At 41.8% G+C, this 15,212-nt stretch overlaps 1 protein-coding gene across 6 annotated transcripts in view; it reads right to left on the bottom strand.

Annotated features, from left to right (window-relative positions):
* mocs1 (molybdenum cofactor synthesis 1) overlaps positions 1–13,158 on the bottom strand; it is a 47,658-nt gene extending 34,500 nt beyond the window's left edge. For all 6 annotated transcript variants that reach the window (XM_010866326.3, XM_010866327.3, XM_010866328.3 and 3 more), the window contains exons 1-3: positions 12,849–13,158; positions 12,347–12,482; positions 10,784–10,951 (exon numbers count right to left, since the gene is read on the bottom strand). In XM_010866326.3, coding sequence (XP_010864628.1) covers positions 10,784–10,951; positions 12,347–12,482; positions 12,849–13,064 — 520 coding nt within the window. In that variant the 5' untranslated portion in view covers positions 13,065–13,158. The remainder of the gene's footprint in view (positions 1–10,783; positions 10,952–12,346; positions 12,483–12,848) is intronic.
* Positions 13,159–15,212: the final 2,054 nt, after the last annotated feature.

The following is a 15,212-nucleotide window of genomic DNA, read 5'->3' as shown; positions in this document are numbered from 1 at the left end:
AATTTGGATGTTTTGTGCTTCTTCGCATATCAATAGTTGAACATGTATGGTAACATTGTTAGCTAACTTGTCTAAATCATGTTTCTTAGTGTATCAACAAGTTAGAATGTTATAATATATGTGCTTATTCCTTGTAACGTTTATCAACTGATACATAATGTTAGCTAAAGCGTGTTTCTTTGTGTAACGTTATCCACATCATGCGGATAATGTTACTCTTGGCAGTCACATTTAGCTAGACTAGCTAAACCTGCACTTGTTACAATTCCATTACTAAGGTGTCGTGTGTCTTTGTGTATCCACATTGTTGTTAGCTAGCCTGTGTGTGTCCTATGCTGCCGGTTTTTTAAACATATTTTCTATACATTGCTTTCAGGTCATGACGTTTTCTGTAGTTTTGTTCCCGGATGAGGATGACTGTGTGGCAGTAGTTCCACGCCTGTGGCTCGAAGGGGGACTTTGCTACTGGTCACCACACACAATCACAGAAGGACGTCCTTCAGCCACAACAAGTTTGCCAGAACATGTTCACCACCTGAAGATCCCTAGGAGGCTGTCCCTAATTAGCTCATCAAGCATGCAGTTGAACTTGTGGAGGACTGATACATAGGTATGTGTGGGTAATTTCAATTAACCCAGATGCTTAACTTGTTATTAAAGCATGTTGCTTCCAATTTGATTAGTCAATTTCAATTTATGTTTAAGGGCAAGAAGGAAGAAGTTGGGGGACGTTTTAGCTCTGCACATGAAGGTAAGAATGAACATTTTGGTGGACACTGCGATTTGAGTTCTGATTGTAAAATAACAAGATATTTAGGACTGAATAATTAACTGTCTGTCTTTACTTTCAGAGCATTTGGAGAAGATCAAGAGTGATGTGGAATGTCACCTCGCTGGCGGGGAAGGAGCCTGAGATTGTGGGTGAGGTTGAGAGGTTCCGACTAGAGATAGTTGGGATCACCTCTACGGACGGCTTGGGCTCTGGAACCACACTCCTTGAGAGAGGATGGACTCTTCATCACTCTGGAGTTGCCCATGGTGAGAGGCGGCGGGCTGGTGTGGGTTTGCTCATAGCCCCCCAGCTCTGCCGCCATGTGTTGGAATTTACCCCGGTGAACCAGAGGGTCGTTTCCCTGCGCCTACGGGTCAGGGATAGATCTCTCACTGTTGTTTGTGCCTACGGGCCGAACGGCAGTGCAAATTAATCAACCTTCTTGGAGTCTCTGGGAGGGGTGCTGGAAAGTGCTCCGACTGGGGACTCCATCGTTCTACTGGGGGACTTCAACGCCCATGTGGGCAACGACAGTGACACCTGGAGGGCCGTGATTGGGAGGAACGGCCCCCCTGTTCTGAACCCGAGCGGTGTTCAGTAATTGAACTTCTGTGCTAGTCACAGTTTGTCCATAACGAACACCATGTTCAAGCATAAGGGTGTCCATCAGTGCACGTGGCACCAGGACACCCTAGGCCATAGGTCAATGATCGACTTTGTTGTCGTTTCAACTGACCTGCGGCCATATGTCTTGGACACCTGGGTGAAGAGAGGGGCGGAGCTGTCAACTGATCACCACCTGGTGGTGAGTTGGATCCGATGGCGGGGGAAGCTGGACAGACTCGGCAGATCCAAGCGTACTGTAAGGGTCTGCTGGGAACGTCTGGCCGAGTCTCCTGTCAGAGAGATCTTTAACTCCCACCTCCAGCAGAGCTTCGACTGGATCCCGAGGGAGGATGGAGATATTGGAGTCCGAGTGGACCATGTTCTCCACCTCCATTCTCCAAGCGGCCGCTCGGAGCTGTGGCCGTAAGGTCTCCGGTGCCTGTCGAGGCGGCAATCCCTGAACCCGGTGGTGGACACCAGAAGTAAGGGATGCCGTCAAGCTGAAGAAGGAGTCCTATCAGGCCTGGTTAGCTTGTGGGACTCCTGAGGCAGCTGGCGGGTACCGGCAGGCCAAGCGGACTGCAGCCCGGGTGGTTGTGGAGGCAAAAACTCGGGCCTGGGAGGAGTTCGGTGAGGCCATGGAGAAGGACTATCGGCTGGCCTCGAAGAGATTCTGTCAAAGCGTCCGGCGCCTCAGGAGAGGGAAACAGTGCCCTACCAACGCTGTTTACAGTGGAGGTGGGCTGCTGTTGACCTCAACTGGGGATGTCGTCGGGCGGTGGAAGGAGTACTTCAAGGATCTCCTCAATCCCGCCGTCAGGTCTTCCATTGAGGAAGCAGAGGATGAGGGCTCAGAGGTGGACTCGTCCATCACCCGGGCTGAAGTTACTGAGGTAGTCAAGAAACTCCTCAGTGGCAAGGCACCGGGGGTGGATGAGATCCGCCCTGAGTACCTCAAGTCGCTGGATGTTGTCGGGCTGTCTTGGTTGACACGCCTCTGCAGCATCGCGTGGCGGTTGGGGACAGTGCCTCTGGGATGGCAGACAGGGGTGGTGGTCCCTCTTTTTAAGAAGGGTGACCGGAGGGTGTGTTCCAACTACAGGGAGATCACACTTCTCAGCCTCCCCGGGAAAGTCTATGCCAAGGTACTGGAGAGGAGAAATCCAACACTACTGTTGGTTGCTACTTGGGGTTTAAGGCCGGGTGTCTCTGTAAAGCACTTTGTGACAACTGCTGTTGTAAAAAGGGCTTTATAAATAAATTTGATTGATTGATTGAGAATACGGCCGATAGTAGAACCTCGGATTCAGGAGGAACAGTGTGGTTTTCGTCCGTGCCGTGGAATACTGGACCAGCTCTACACCCTTTACAGGGTGATGGAGGGTTCATGGGAGTATGCCCAACCAATCCACATGTTTTGTGGATTTGGAGAAGGCATTCGACTGTGTCCCTCACGGCATCCTGTGGAGGGTGCTTCGGGAGTATGGAGTCCTGGGTCCTTTGCTAAGGGCTGTCAGGTCCCTGTAAGACCGAAGCAGAAGCTTAGTTCGCATTGCCGGCAGTAAGTCAGACATGTTCCCAGTGCATGTTGGACTCAGGCAGGGCTGCCCTTTGTCGCCGGTTCTGTTCGTAATTTTTATGGACAGAATTTCTAGGCGCAGCCAGAGGCCGGAGGGTGTCAGGTTTGGGGACCACACAATTTCGTCTCTGCTCTTTGCGGAAGATGTTGTCGTGTTGGCCCCTTCAAACCAGGACCTTCAGCATGCACTGGGATGGTTTGCAGCCGAGTGTGAAGCGGTTGGGATGAAAATCAGTAACTCCAAATCCGAGGCCATGGTCCTCAGTCGGAAAAGAGTGGCTTGCCCACTTCAGATTGGTGGAGAGTTCTTGCCTCAAGTGGAGGAGTTTAAGTATCTAGGGGTCTTGTTCACGAGTGAGGGAAGGATGGAACGGGAGATTGACAGACGGATCGGTGCAGCTTCTACAGTAATACGGTCGATGTATCGGTCTGTCGTGGTGAAGAAAGAGCTGAGCCGCAAGGCCAATCTATGTTTCTACTCTCACCTATGGTCATAAGCTTTGAGTCATGACCGAAAGGACAAGATCCCGGATACTGGTGGCCAAATGAGCTTTCTCCGCAGGGTGGCTGGGCGATCCCTTAGAGATAGGGTGAGAAGCTCGGTCACCCGGGAGGAGCTCAGAGTAGAGCCGCTGCTCCTCCACATCGAGAGGGGTCAGCTGAGGTGGCTTGGGCATCTGTTCCGGATGCCTCCTGAACGCCTTCCCGGGAAGGTGTTCCGGGCCCGTCCCACCAGGAGGAGACCCCGGGGAAGACCTAGGACACGCTGGAGGGACTATGTCTCCCGGCTGGCCTGGGAACGCCCCGGTGTCCCCCCAGAAGAGCTAGAGGAAGTGTCTAGGGAGAGGGAAGTCGGGGCATCTCTGCTTAGACTGCTGGCCCCGCGACCCGGCCCCGGATAAGCGGAAGAAGATGATGTCATGCAATTCTCAAAATCATGTCAGACCATAACTGCTACAATGTACAGTGTTATGTATATGATTGCATTATCCTCTTAACATATTTAAAGCTGTGTGAGAATGTTCTTAATTCTGACTGTAGTCGTAGTGTGCCATGTCACCATTCATTTGCTTATTGCACGGATGTATCTATAATATAAAAGAACAATTGATTGCTGCAAGGTCACACTTATGTATATTACTGCCATTCTATCCCTTGTTTATTTTGTATTGTATTATGTTTATTTTGTACTTTTTCACATTCAAATATAGAAGTACACCAATGAGAAGAAACATGCACCATCAAATGAACATGAAGCCACAGACTCTGACTAAACTCGTGTTTCTAAAAGTGAATTCCAAGTTTCTATGGACAGATCTTTAGCATGTTATTTCACTTCAAGTCAATTTAATATTTTCTTTTTAATAGCCAATATGCGCTATGTATACCTTTCTACTTGACAAGAAGGTCACATCGCCTCATTTAGCTAGCTGGCTAGATAGATTAACTTGAATATGTGTAAGTTACTTGATGATTACGGAGAAACAATAATACTAGGTAGAAAATCATTCAATGTTCTTATTTATTCTATTTGTATGAGCGCAGATATGTTTTGGGAAAGTGGAAAAAGTCTTATTGAGACAATAAGCTAACGAAACTCCCTGATTCCATTTCTTGCTGGAAGATAGTTTTACAAACTAGCCCTAACTAGCACAATTATGGTTTCATGTTTGCTAGATTGAAATCAACAAGAATTATGGTGATGCATCTAACGCAATAGATAGCCTAGATGATGTTTTGATTGGTTTAGCGGTTTACTTTGTTTATTCTGTGTTCCATAGTTATGGAAAAGGCCCAACAACTCGAGACCTTGGGACTAGAAGGTTCTATCTGACATTGTTGTCAAACATGAGTAAGTCATATATAATTAATCTTCAGTTGGTTCTTCATATTTTTGTTAAGTTTGATTTTTGAAAAACTTACATTTTAATCAAAATAATTTTAAAACTATAAAGTTCTATCTGCATAAACCCATTTCAACTTGGCACTATAAAGTTCTATCTGCAAAAAAATCACAAGCCTGCAAAAAATACAAATGCACCAATCAGAACACAGGTTAGGCTAGTTTAGGCAGCAATAATGGCATACAAGCCTAAAAGAAACACTGTCAGAAATCTAAAAGTAGATGAAGTTCTCACATCTTTGTTTAACAATGACAGTAATTCATCTGATAACGAGTTTCAGCCCTCTGATAGCAACGAAGATGTAGTGTAAGTAGCTAAACAATCTAACTCCATTCCTAACCCTTCAGAAATATGCTGCTATCTAAGTAGAAACATCGGCGTCATCAATATGGTAAGCCCCAGGCTAGCTAAGTAATTCTGTCAAAAAGTTAGCATTAGCGCTAGTTAGCAATCTGATGGAAGGGGGAAACATGCCAAAAAATAAGATGGATGAAGTCATGACAAAGAAAGTTCAGGCTCATATTAATTCCATCCCTGTAGTGGAATCCCATTACTGCCATGCTAAAACTCAGAGACATTACCTTGACTCAACACTAAATGTGGCTAAGATGTATGACTTATACACAGCTCAATGTATTGAGGATGGGGATACACCTGTTAAAGTATCATTCTATAGGTACATATTCAATACAAAGTTCAATCTTAGTTTCCATGTCCCTATGTCAGACAGGTGTGACACGTGAGGCCTATGGAGCAGCTGCCAAACAAGGCTTAGTAAGTTGGGAGCATGAGAAAGCTCACCAGAAGCATATGCTTGAAAAAACTGCAATGCGTAATGAGCGCAAAAGAGACAGATGACAAAGAACAGATTACTCTCTTTTGATTTGGAGAATGTTATTTCATGTCCACGTGCAGAAATCAGTTCTTTCTTCTATAAAAGAAAGCTGAATATATACAACCTTACAGCTCACTGCTCAGTAACCAGAAAAGGGTACTGTGCTGTGTGGACAGAGACCCTGTATGGAAGAGGTGGAAATGACATTGCAAGTGCCCTGGTAAAGATATTGGCGAAAATAATCTTTCAGAGGGTGGTGAAAGACCACCCAGAAGCAAAATAAATCGTAACATAGAGTGACAGTTGTGTGCCACAAAACCGCAACTCAATCATGTCCTTTGCAGTGGCAGACTCTCTGACCAACAAACTTGAAAAAGATTACCATGAAATTCTAAACTCCAGGCCATTCAGCTGTCCAAGAAGTGGACAATATGCACAGCAACATTGAAAAAGCAATGGCCACTGCTGAATTATTTTCACCTATATCTTTCATCCACATCCTTTTCAAAGCAAACCGAAAGCACCCATACACTGTCATTCAAATGAGAGAGACAGATTTTCAATCTTGCTCGAAAAACTTTCAATACAAACAGATCCCGTTTGCTCAAGTGGCCCAACTTGTCCTCACCCAATGCCCATTCCGCCTGCATTACTCCATCCCCCTGTTCCAGTCGATATCAGTGGTCCAAAAGCACAAATAAGAAGTGTCCACCCAGTCCCAACCTCCATCCACCTACCCAAACCAAAGGTGGTCTGTAAGAGCTACATTTTAACAGAAGCCAAACAGAATGATATAAAGTCCATGTTGAAACACATGCCTGCTGTAGACAAGGAGTACTATAGAGTGCTGTGCAAAAAATGAAAAACAAAACAAAACTCAAAGATGCTCAAATATGGATTTTTTTTTTTTAATAAAATATTTATAGTAATTAAATGTCGCGTTATGAAGTGTTTTAATACAAATATGTTTCTGAGTATTTAAATTATCGTTATGATGTTAATATTAAGCAATAAAATGATTAAAAAAACTTTAAAACAACAGTTAATGAGATATATCAAATTAAGAGCTGGATAATAATCTAGTTTGGAATCATAAATTGTGTTCAAGATGATCAAAAATCTAAATGAAAGGTTGACAATACGAATGAACACAAAATCATAATCCTGTTTATCTCATTTTATTATATATTGAGATATATACAGCATTTTACTATCAAATTACATTTCTGTAATGTACACTCACCTAAAGGATTATTAGGAACACCATACTAATACTGTGTTTGACCCCCTTTCACCTTCAGAACTGCCTTAATTCTACGTGGCATTGATTCAACAAGGTGCTGAAAGCATTCTTTAGAAATGTTGGCCCATATTGATAGGATAGCATCTTGCAGTTAATGGAGATTTGTGGGATGCACATCCAGGGCACAAAGCTCCCATTTCACAACATCCCAAAGATGCTCTATTGGGTTGAGATCTGGTGACTGTGGGGGCCATTTCAGTACAGTGAACTCATTGTCATGTTCAAGAAACCAATTTGAAATGATTCAAGCTTTGTGGCATGGTGCATTATCCTGCTGGAAGTAGCCATCAGAGGATGGGTACATGGTGGTCATAAAGGGATGGACATGGTCAGAAACAATGCTCAGGTAGGCCGTGGCATTTAAACGATGCCCAATTGGCACTAAGGGGCCTAAAGTGTGTCAAGAAAACATCCCCCACACCATTACACCACCACCACCAGCCTGCACAGTGGTAACAAGCCATGATGGATCCATGCATTCTGTTCACGCCAAATTCTGACTCTACAATCTGAATGTCTCAACAGAAATCGAGACTCATCAGACCAGGCAACATTCTTTCAGTCTTCGACTGTCCAATTTTGGTGAGCTTGTGCAAATTGTAGCCTCTTTTTCCTATTTGTAGTGGAGATGAGTGGTACCCGGTGGGGTCTCCTGCTGTTGTAGCCCATCCGCCTCAAGGTTGTGCGTGTTGTGGCTTAACAAATGCTTTGCTGCATACCTCGGTTGTAACGAGTGGTTACTTCAGTCAAAGTTGCTCTTCTATCAGCTTGAATCAGTCAGCCCATTCTCCTCTGACCTCTAGCATCAACAAGGCATTTTCGCCCACAGGACTGCCGCATACTGGATGTTTTTTCCTTTTCACACCATTCTTTGTAAACCCTAGAAATGGTTGTGCGTGAAAATCCCAGTAACTGAGCAGATTGTGAAATACTCAGACTGGCCTGTCTGGCACCAACAACCATGCCACGCTCAAAATTGCTTAAATCACCTTTCTTTCCCCTTCTGATATTCAGTTTGGAGTTCAGGAGATTGTCTTGACCAGGACCACACCCCTAAATGCATTGAAGCAACTGCCATGTGATTGGTTGATTAGATAATTGCATTAAAGAGAAATTGAACAGGTGTTCCTAATAATCCTTTAGGTTAGTGTATTTCATGATGTGTTGCGACTCCATTTCGGTTAAATCATGTTATTCTATCATTTATGTATTCAAATATTCAGTAGTGTCAGATAGAACCTTGTTGCTCAATCTAGATTGAGATATTTCAGAACCATAAGGTTCTATCTGCGATTGCACCCCATTCATAAAACAGATTTACTAATGTCTCAGGATTTTGATCACCTGCACTTTAAGTATCTTTAAAGTGATTCAGTATCTTTAAAGTCTTAATGGGTTATCTAAGTAATTATTTAGAAAACTTTCTGAGATCTGGGATGTGAAAACTGGGATATCTCAGAACTATGCTTTGTGCAGATAGAACCTTCTAGTCCCAAGGTTTCAAACTGTAACCCCATTTAAAACAAAAGTCTGTGTTCATTGTTCCAGCATCAATGGTTGGAAAGTGACACTGCTTCAAACAGGTCAGTATGCTCATTATTTTTATGATAATGTCAAATCCTAATGGAGTTATAGAACCGATATACAACTCACTGCCGATAGGTGTCGTCAAGTTGCATAAGGCACCTTTAAATGCTGAACACTTTATTTCAAAGCATGCAAGTTCTAATTTCTTTACATGTAGCCCATTGAAAGACTAACATTATAGTTCCATTTTGGCTGCATGCTGGCAAGGCGTTTTTCTTTTCATTTTAATTTAATTTCAAGCAAGTAGTCTATATTTAATATTTTATTTTATACATACTATATGCAAAATGTTGTTTAAACATTCTGAACACTTGGCAGCCAATAGTGTATCAGATATGCTTTACTATTTCATTGTTGTTTAAGCTAATAATATAGTGCAACTTGTCTGAGTGTAGGCTATACATTTTGGTTAATAGATCTAGACTATTTGAAATTAGGATTACTTATACTGTATCCTCATACATTCATGTTGTTAATAAAAACAAGCTAGCTTTCATTCAAATACTGGCCTATTGGCCTGGTTATACTATTAAAAAATGAACCCTCGACATTTATAATCACAAAATCTACTAATTATGTTTGAATTATGACTAAACAAAAAAATTAATGGGGTGAATTTGGAGTGGCAAATATTTTTCCTGAGAGCAAAGACTGGCTTTGAGCGGAGAGACTGGAAAGACATGGAGCGGAGCGTAACCTTCACTCCGAGAGCGACAAGCTGGATTTCCAACAGCTCAACTCCACTTACATACTCTGATCTGCTGTGAAAGAGACCTTAGCACTCTTACTCATCTAAATTACTATTCGCTACTTACTGAAACTGTAACTTAAAGACAGTGTTCGCTGTAATTTTGTACCGTAAGCCATACAGAATTTTTATGTTTGGTGTTTACAGAAGTTTAATGTTTCCGCATAGCAGACCAGACAGTTGCTCAGTAGCCCTAAATTTGAAAGAACATTGCTTGTGATAACCACTAATCTTAAAGTGCCAACAGGCATGTCTGGTCACAGCAACAATCAGGGATGACCCTTGTGATCAGCACATGACCACTGGTTAGTGGTGCCCAATTGGACACAATCCTTACCAAAACATTCAGTTTAGACATGCTCAATTTGACATGACATGGTTTTGTAGTTTCCCAATTTAGACTTTCCACCAAGTGCACAGGACACCTGAGATGCAATATTCTAACCCCCAACAACCTAATAAAAATAAATTCCATCGAATGCGTATTACGTTATAATTACATCTGCTAGCGGACATTTCCAACATTTTCAACTCAAAACTAGCCATCAAGGGGCAAAATCCACATTTGTTAGAACACAGGGCTAAATTGATTGGTGTGAATCTCATATTAATGAAAATGAAATATTGGATGATGACTTTTTAAAAAGTCAGACCGATTTGAGCACCTCAATACATTAAATAAATCACATCTCAATAAATCACATCATGATAGGATATCACACCCCAAGACAACACACAATCATGGCATAGTGGATCCATTTTGCCCTCACACACTGAATAACGTTAACAGCATCCGTGGAAAGTGAAACAGTCGTGAGGCTGTCTCCAGCAAGGGGAGATGCCTTATGAATGGATAGATAGCTGAAGTAAATACAAACTTCTTATATGACTTCACAGACAAACACAGGACCTTAATTTCTGCAAAGCAACTTGTTTCTCTATGACTGCACTGTTTTTTCATAATAATCATCATCTGCTACTACTATTCTTATTATTCTATTTATTTTGTTCTAATATCTTTATTCTATTATTCTACCAATTGCAAATATTCAGAGAAACAAAAACAAAATTGCAGTCCATTTCAATGATTAAATAACATTAAAAACAAAAACATAGGCCTGAAAAATCACTTTTTCAGTGCAATTTTTCTTAAATATCAAATGTGGCCCTGTCAATGTGCTGCTAGCAAAAGAGGAATGTATTATCTTAGAGAAAATTTAGCTGAGCTATTATTTTATACAAATTACAAACAGATCTAAATTATGCTCTAAATCTATGTTTGGGTGTATCATGTGAAATAGCTTCACTGAGGTCTGATAAGTGTGAGATTGTTTCAAAACACCTTACTATTTGTGTCATAGTGAAGTCTCAAATAAAGAGTCAGTCAAAAGACTAAGCTGTACAATACACTTGACTCCCCTGATCAGTACAACCCTTGCCCCAACTCACTGATAATGTCCAGGACGTCTGGTCGGATAAGCGGTTCTCCTCCGGTAAGGCGGATCTTATCCACACCCTCTTGAACAAACAGTCGAGCCACTGTCAGTATCTCAGAGGTAGACATGAGCTGAGCACGAGGGGTGAGCTTAACCCCCTCTTCTGGCATACAATACTGACCTGCAGGTTGAGAAATTTTTTATGATAATATTTAATTACAGAATAAGCAAAAATTATTTAATGCAATAAACAAAACTAACAAATGAACAAATTGCTGGTTAACAAATGGAAAATGTAACATCAGAGCTTAAGGTATAACAAGGATACAAGTACAATGAATTGCATAGAAACTATGAAGAGAAATGCATTGAAATCCCAAAACCGGACAACAAAAGGACCTTCAAAGTGTTCACCCTGTTTACACGATCAGTATATATGTACAAGGAGCTTGCATGCAATACCTTTTACAGCTTAAATGCTCAACACTTGTGCCACCAAATAGCTTGCTTTTCTAGTGTTGTCGCTTCTTAAGAAGCTTTCGGAAGGCGGACATGCATGCTCGAAAGACAATGCTCCTTGGTTCAAACCGTAGTTGTAACAATGAGAAAAATCAGGACACCCTTTAGACTCGCATGGTAATGCTGTGTTACAACTCCCTTTATTCATAATTTTTTGGTGGCAATATTTCACATGACATGTTTTGAGACAGAGTAAAAAAATTATAACAATTAAAAAGGATTACTTTGACCAAGGGCTAGACTATTTTTCGAGTCAAACTAGTTTTAAGTTGTTTGGCATCAAAAATACAGCTGGACAAAATTAGAAAGGAAAAGATGCTTCTGGAGTACTATGGTGGGTAGGTAATAGGGCATGCCATAGCAAAAGGGATAGATAATAAAGGGAGAAACAAGGATAAACTCATCAAACAGTAATAGGATTTTTACTGATTTATATGGTTTGAGATGACAAATGGGCCCATCCTTTGGACCGGAAATATGAGTTATATTATCCATTCCATGCAATGAGTTAAAGTTGCTAACATATGCGTAAGCCAAGTCCCCATTTAATGCCCACAGGGTGACAGAATAAGTAATACTGTGTGTTTCCTTAAATAAAAGTTTTTGATGTTGATAAAAAAAAAGTTGATCTGTTTCCATTGGACAGTAGTTTTTAACAAACAGATTATGGATTACTTTTTTTTCTGGATAATGCACCATGCTGTCTTGTCGTCAACACTACTAGGGAGTGTTGTATACTGCTATATTTAAAAAGGCAGCCCTTCCCTTCTATATTTTTGTCAGATGACGTGACCGAGCTTAAATTAGCAGGACAAATCCCTTAAACTCTTCATGTAATTGACTAGATAATTAACCCATACCTTAAAAACTAGCAAATAGTTGCATATATCAGGAAGGAGCAGTTAGTTGTATAGCCAAAATGAAAATGTTAAACTTCATACTAGACTGATGGAAGGCAAGATGGAGCTCCATTAGTATTACGTTATCAGATCATGTATCTGACTGTTTTATATTGTATAGAGTGAATATAAAATGGGCATTTTTTTGTGTGGCTTACAGCGAAGGTTGCATTTCTCCGTGAGGGACATGCGCAGATAGCTGTGTCTTCGGCCATAGTTGTCCGTAAGGAAATTAGAGAACGGTAGGAAATTCTCAACCAACCTTCCCCTCCTGTCCCCCGAAACGGCCATCTCCTGGACAACGGACATAAGAAAACGTTAAGCATCTTAGGGGGAAATCATATAAACCTAGAGTTATTCATGTTCTGGGTCGTTAGACACTTTCGGACATTAACGTGAAAACTGCAAACACTATCAAAGATCCTGACACACTAAAACGTTAAAAACGTGTTGCCGGATACAGTAAACAAAACCAAAGAAGTGTTGTTGTGACAAAACAAACAGTAAGGAAATACAGAAGTAACTTTCTGAACACTTGTATAACGGGCCAAGAAGAATGAAATTCGGTGCCCTGAAACACTCATCGAATGCAATACTACTACAGTACAAGTCTTGTCTGTTTACCCAACAGCAGTGTATGTTCATCTAGCAATTTCTTACCTGTGAAGTTACAGCCGGGACATGAGCTGCACTTGAGTGAGATTCGAGTTCAAATTTATTTTTCTCTTGCGTAGCACAGGAATAGCACGAACGCATCTTGGCGGTTGATCTAGGTGTATATAATTTCACAAACTGCGTTGACGTAGCCATGACGCTAGAATGTCTACCCAGTACATAGCGGCAGCTTTTGCTGACATTAAATGCCATGGCATACATTTGATTTGAATTGGAAAAGCTGTTGATCGCCCTAGTAGCGTGAAAGTAGTCAAAGATATCAGAGACTGGGCTCACAACGTTTAGAGTTACTTTACGTTCAAGGAGGAGTGGGAAAAGGGCACACAGGATTGGTCGGCTTCAGCCAATCGTTTGATAGTGCGACTTTGTTTGCCTGTGGTCATTGTAGTTTACAGACACGCGATAACAATATGGTTGAATCTGACTTTTTGTGAATCGTATTGACCGTAATTAAAAAAAAAACGTAACTGAAATGTTTTTAAAAATACAAATAAAAGCAAGGTTAACAAACATTTCTATTGTATGAAAATTTGTATTGTTATTCAAACGTGGCAAAAGTGTATGCTTAACTAATTAAATGGATTTTCGCATCAAACCTTTACATTTACGATTAGATTAGATAAAACTTTATTATAATTGAACCGTACAAGTACAGTACAACGAAATGCAGTGTGCGTCTAACCAGAACTGCAAATAGAGTGCAGTAACATTTACAAGTAATAAGTATATGTATGTACAAGTGGAATGTATAGGTGTGCAGTTAATGCAAATGCATTACATATCGTGAGCTTAGAATTATAAGGTTCCATCTGTGTTCAATATGATTCAGAGATATTGAGCATCAAAGATGTCATATCCCTGTTAGAAAAGGTTTTACATAGTATATTTATTCTTTATAGGCCACCCCCCTACGTAGTCATACCATGGGCCAACTGGAAATGTTATTTTTTTGCAATAGTTCAAATGCAGATGAGATGATGAGATCTTATAATTCTGAGAGCTCTGATCCTTTTCGGAATTATAAGGTTCCATCTCCCCATCACAATGTAAAACCTTTAGTTTCAAAAGATAAATATACCCAAATTGCAAACTGAATACTGTTGAGAATTTTACGTGTACCAGAATTTCTGAAGAAGGACAAGGCTCCAGTCCAAATGGAAATTTAGCACAAAGATTTATTAATATGAATTGATAAGTCAAAATACATGAAATACACTGCAGCGGTCAAATATTTGCTCAACCCTCGAGCTTCCACAAAATATTTGCCCCGAATCAAGATCGAACATTGGTTTTAATACTCCCGCCACAGGGGCGGTTACTTTTCACTCTCGTGAGTAAAACCCATCCTTATTGGTTCTTTGTTGGCATGGTGACATGTTGGACGAATCTCTTTGTTTTCGCTGTACCATGAAGAAGGGCGTGCTCTTACTCTCGGTCATAGATCAACAGGTTATTTGCATACAGGTGTGAAATCTTAACCAGGTTACAGTAATTTACATTCTATTGTCCTAACCTAGACTAGAACATCAGGAGGCTGGAGACAGAAGGTCTCTTTGTGCTGTATAGGAGGCAGTTTCATTTGTATGTTAATTGTGGGGTTTTAATCCTGTCTCTCTATCTGAGCCAGGTGTAAAGTCTGAGTGAGTGTGGCTGAGTGTAATGTTCTAAACTTTTTATGGTTATTGTATTCAATCACCGATCCGTCTGTCAATCTCCCGTTCCATCCTTCCCTCACTCGTGAACAGGACCCCTAGATACTTAAACTCCTCCACTTGAGGCAGGCACTCTCCACCAACCTGAAGTGGGCAAGCCACCCTTTTCCGACTGAGGACCATGGCCTCGGATTTGGAGGTACTGATTTTCATCCCCACCGCTTCACACTCGGCTGCAAACCGTCCAAGTGCATGCTGAAGGTCCTGGCTTGAAGGGGCCAACACGACAATATCATCCGCAAAGAGCAGAGACGAAATTGTGTGGTCCCCAAACCTGACACCCTCCGGCCCCTGGCTGCGCCTAGAAATTCTGTCCATAAAAATTACGAACAGAACCGGTGACAAAGGGCAGCCCTGCCGGAGTCCAACATGCACAGGGAACAAGTCTGACTTACTGCCGGCAATGCGGACCAAGCTCCTGCTTCGGTCGTACAGGGACCTGACAGCCCTTAGCAAAGGACCCAGGACCCCATATTCCCGAAGCACTCTCCACAGGATGCCGCGAGGGACACAGTCGAATGCCTTCTCCAAATCCACAAAACACATGTGGACTGGTTGGGCAAACTCCCATGAACCCTCCATCACCCTGTAGAGGGTATAGAGCTGGTCCAGTGTTCCACGGCCTGGACGAAAACCA

The sequence above is a fragment of the Esox lucius genome, chromosome 15, assembly GCF_011004845.1.
Source record: "Esox lucius isolate fEsoLuc1 chromosome 15, fEsoLuc1.pri, whole genome shotgun sequence".
In the NCBI taxonomy this organism is placed as follows: domain Eukaryota; kingdom Metazoa; phylum Chordata; class Actinopteri; order Esociformes; family Esocidae; genus Esox; species Esox lucius.
This window is presented reverse-complemented; position numbering and strand designations above follow the sequence as displayed.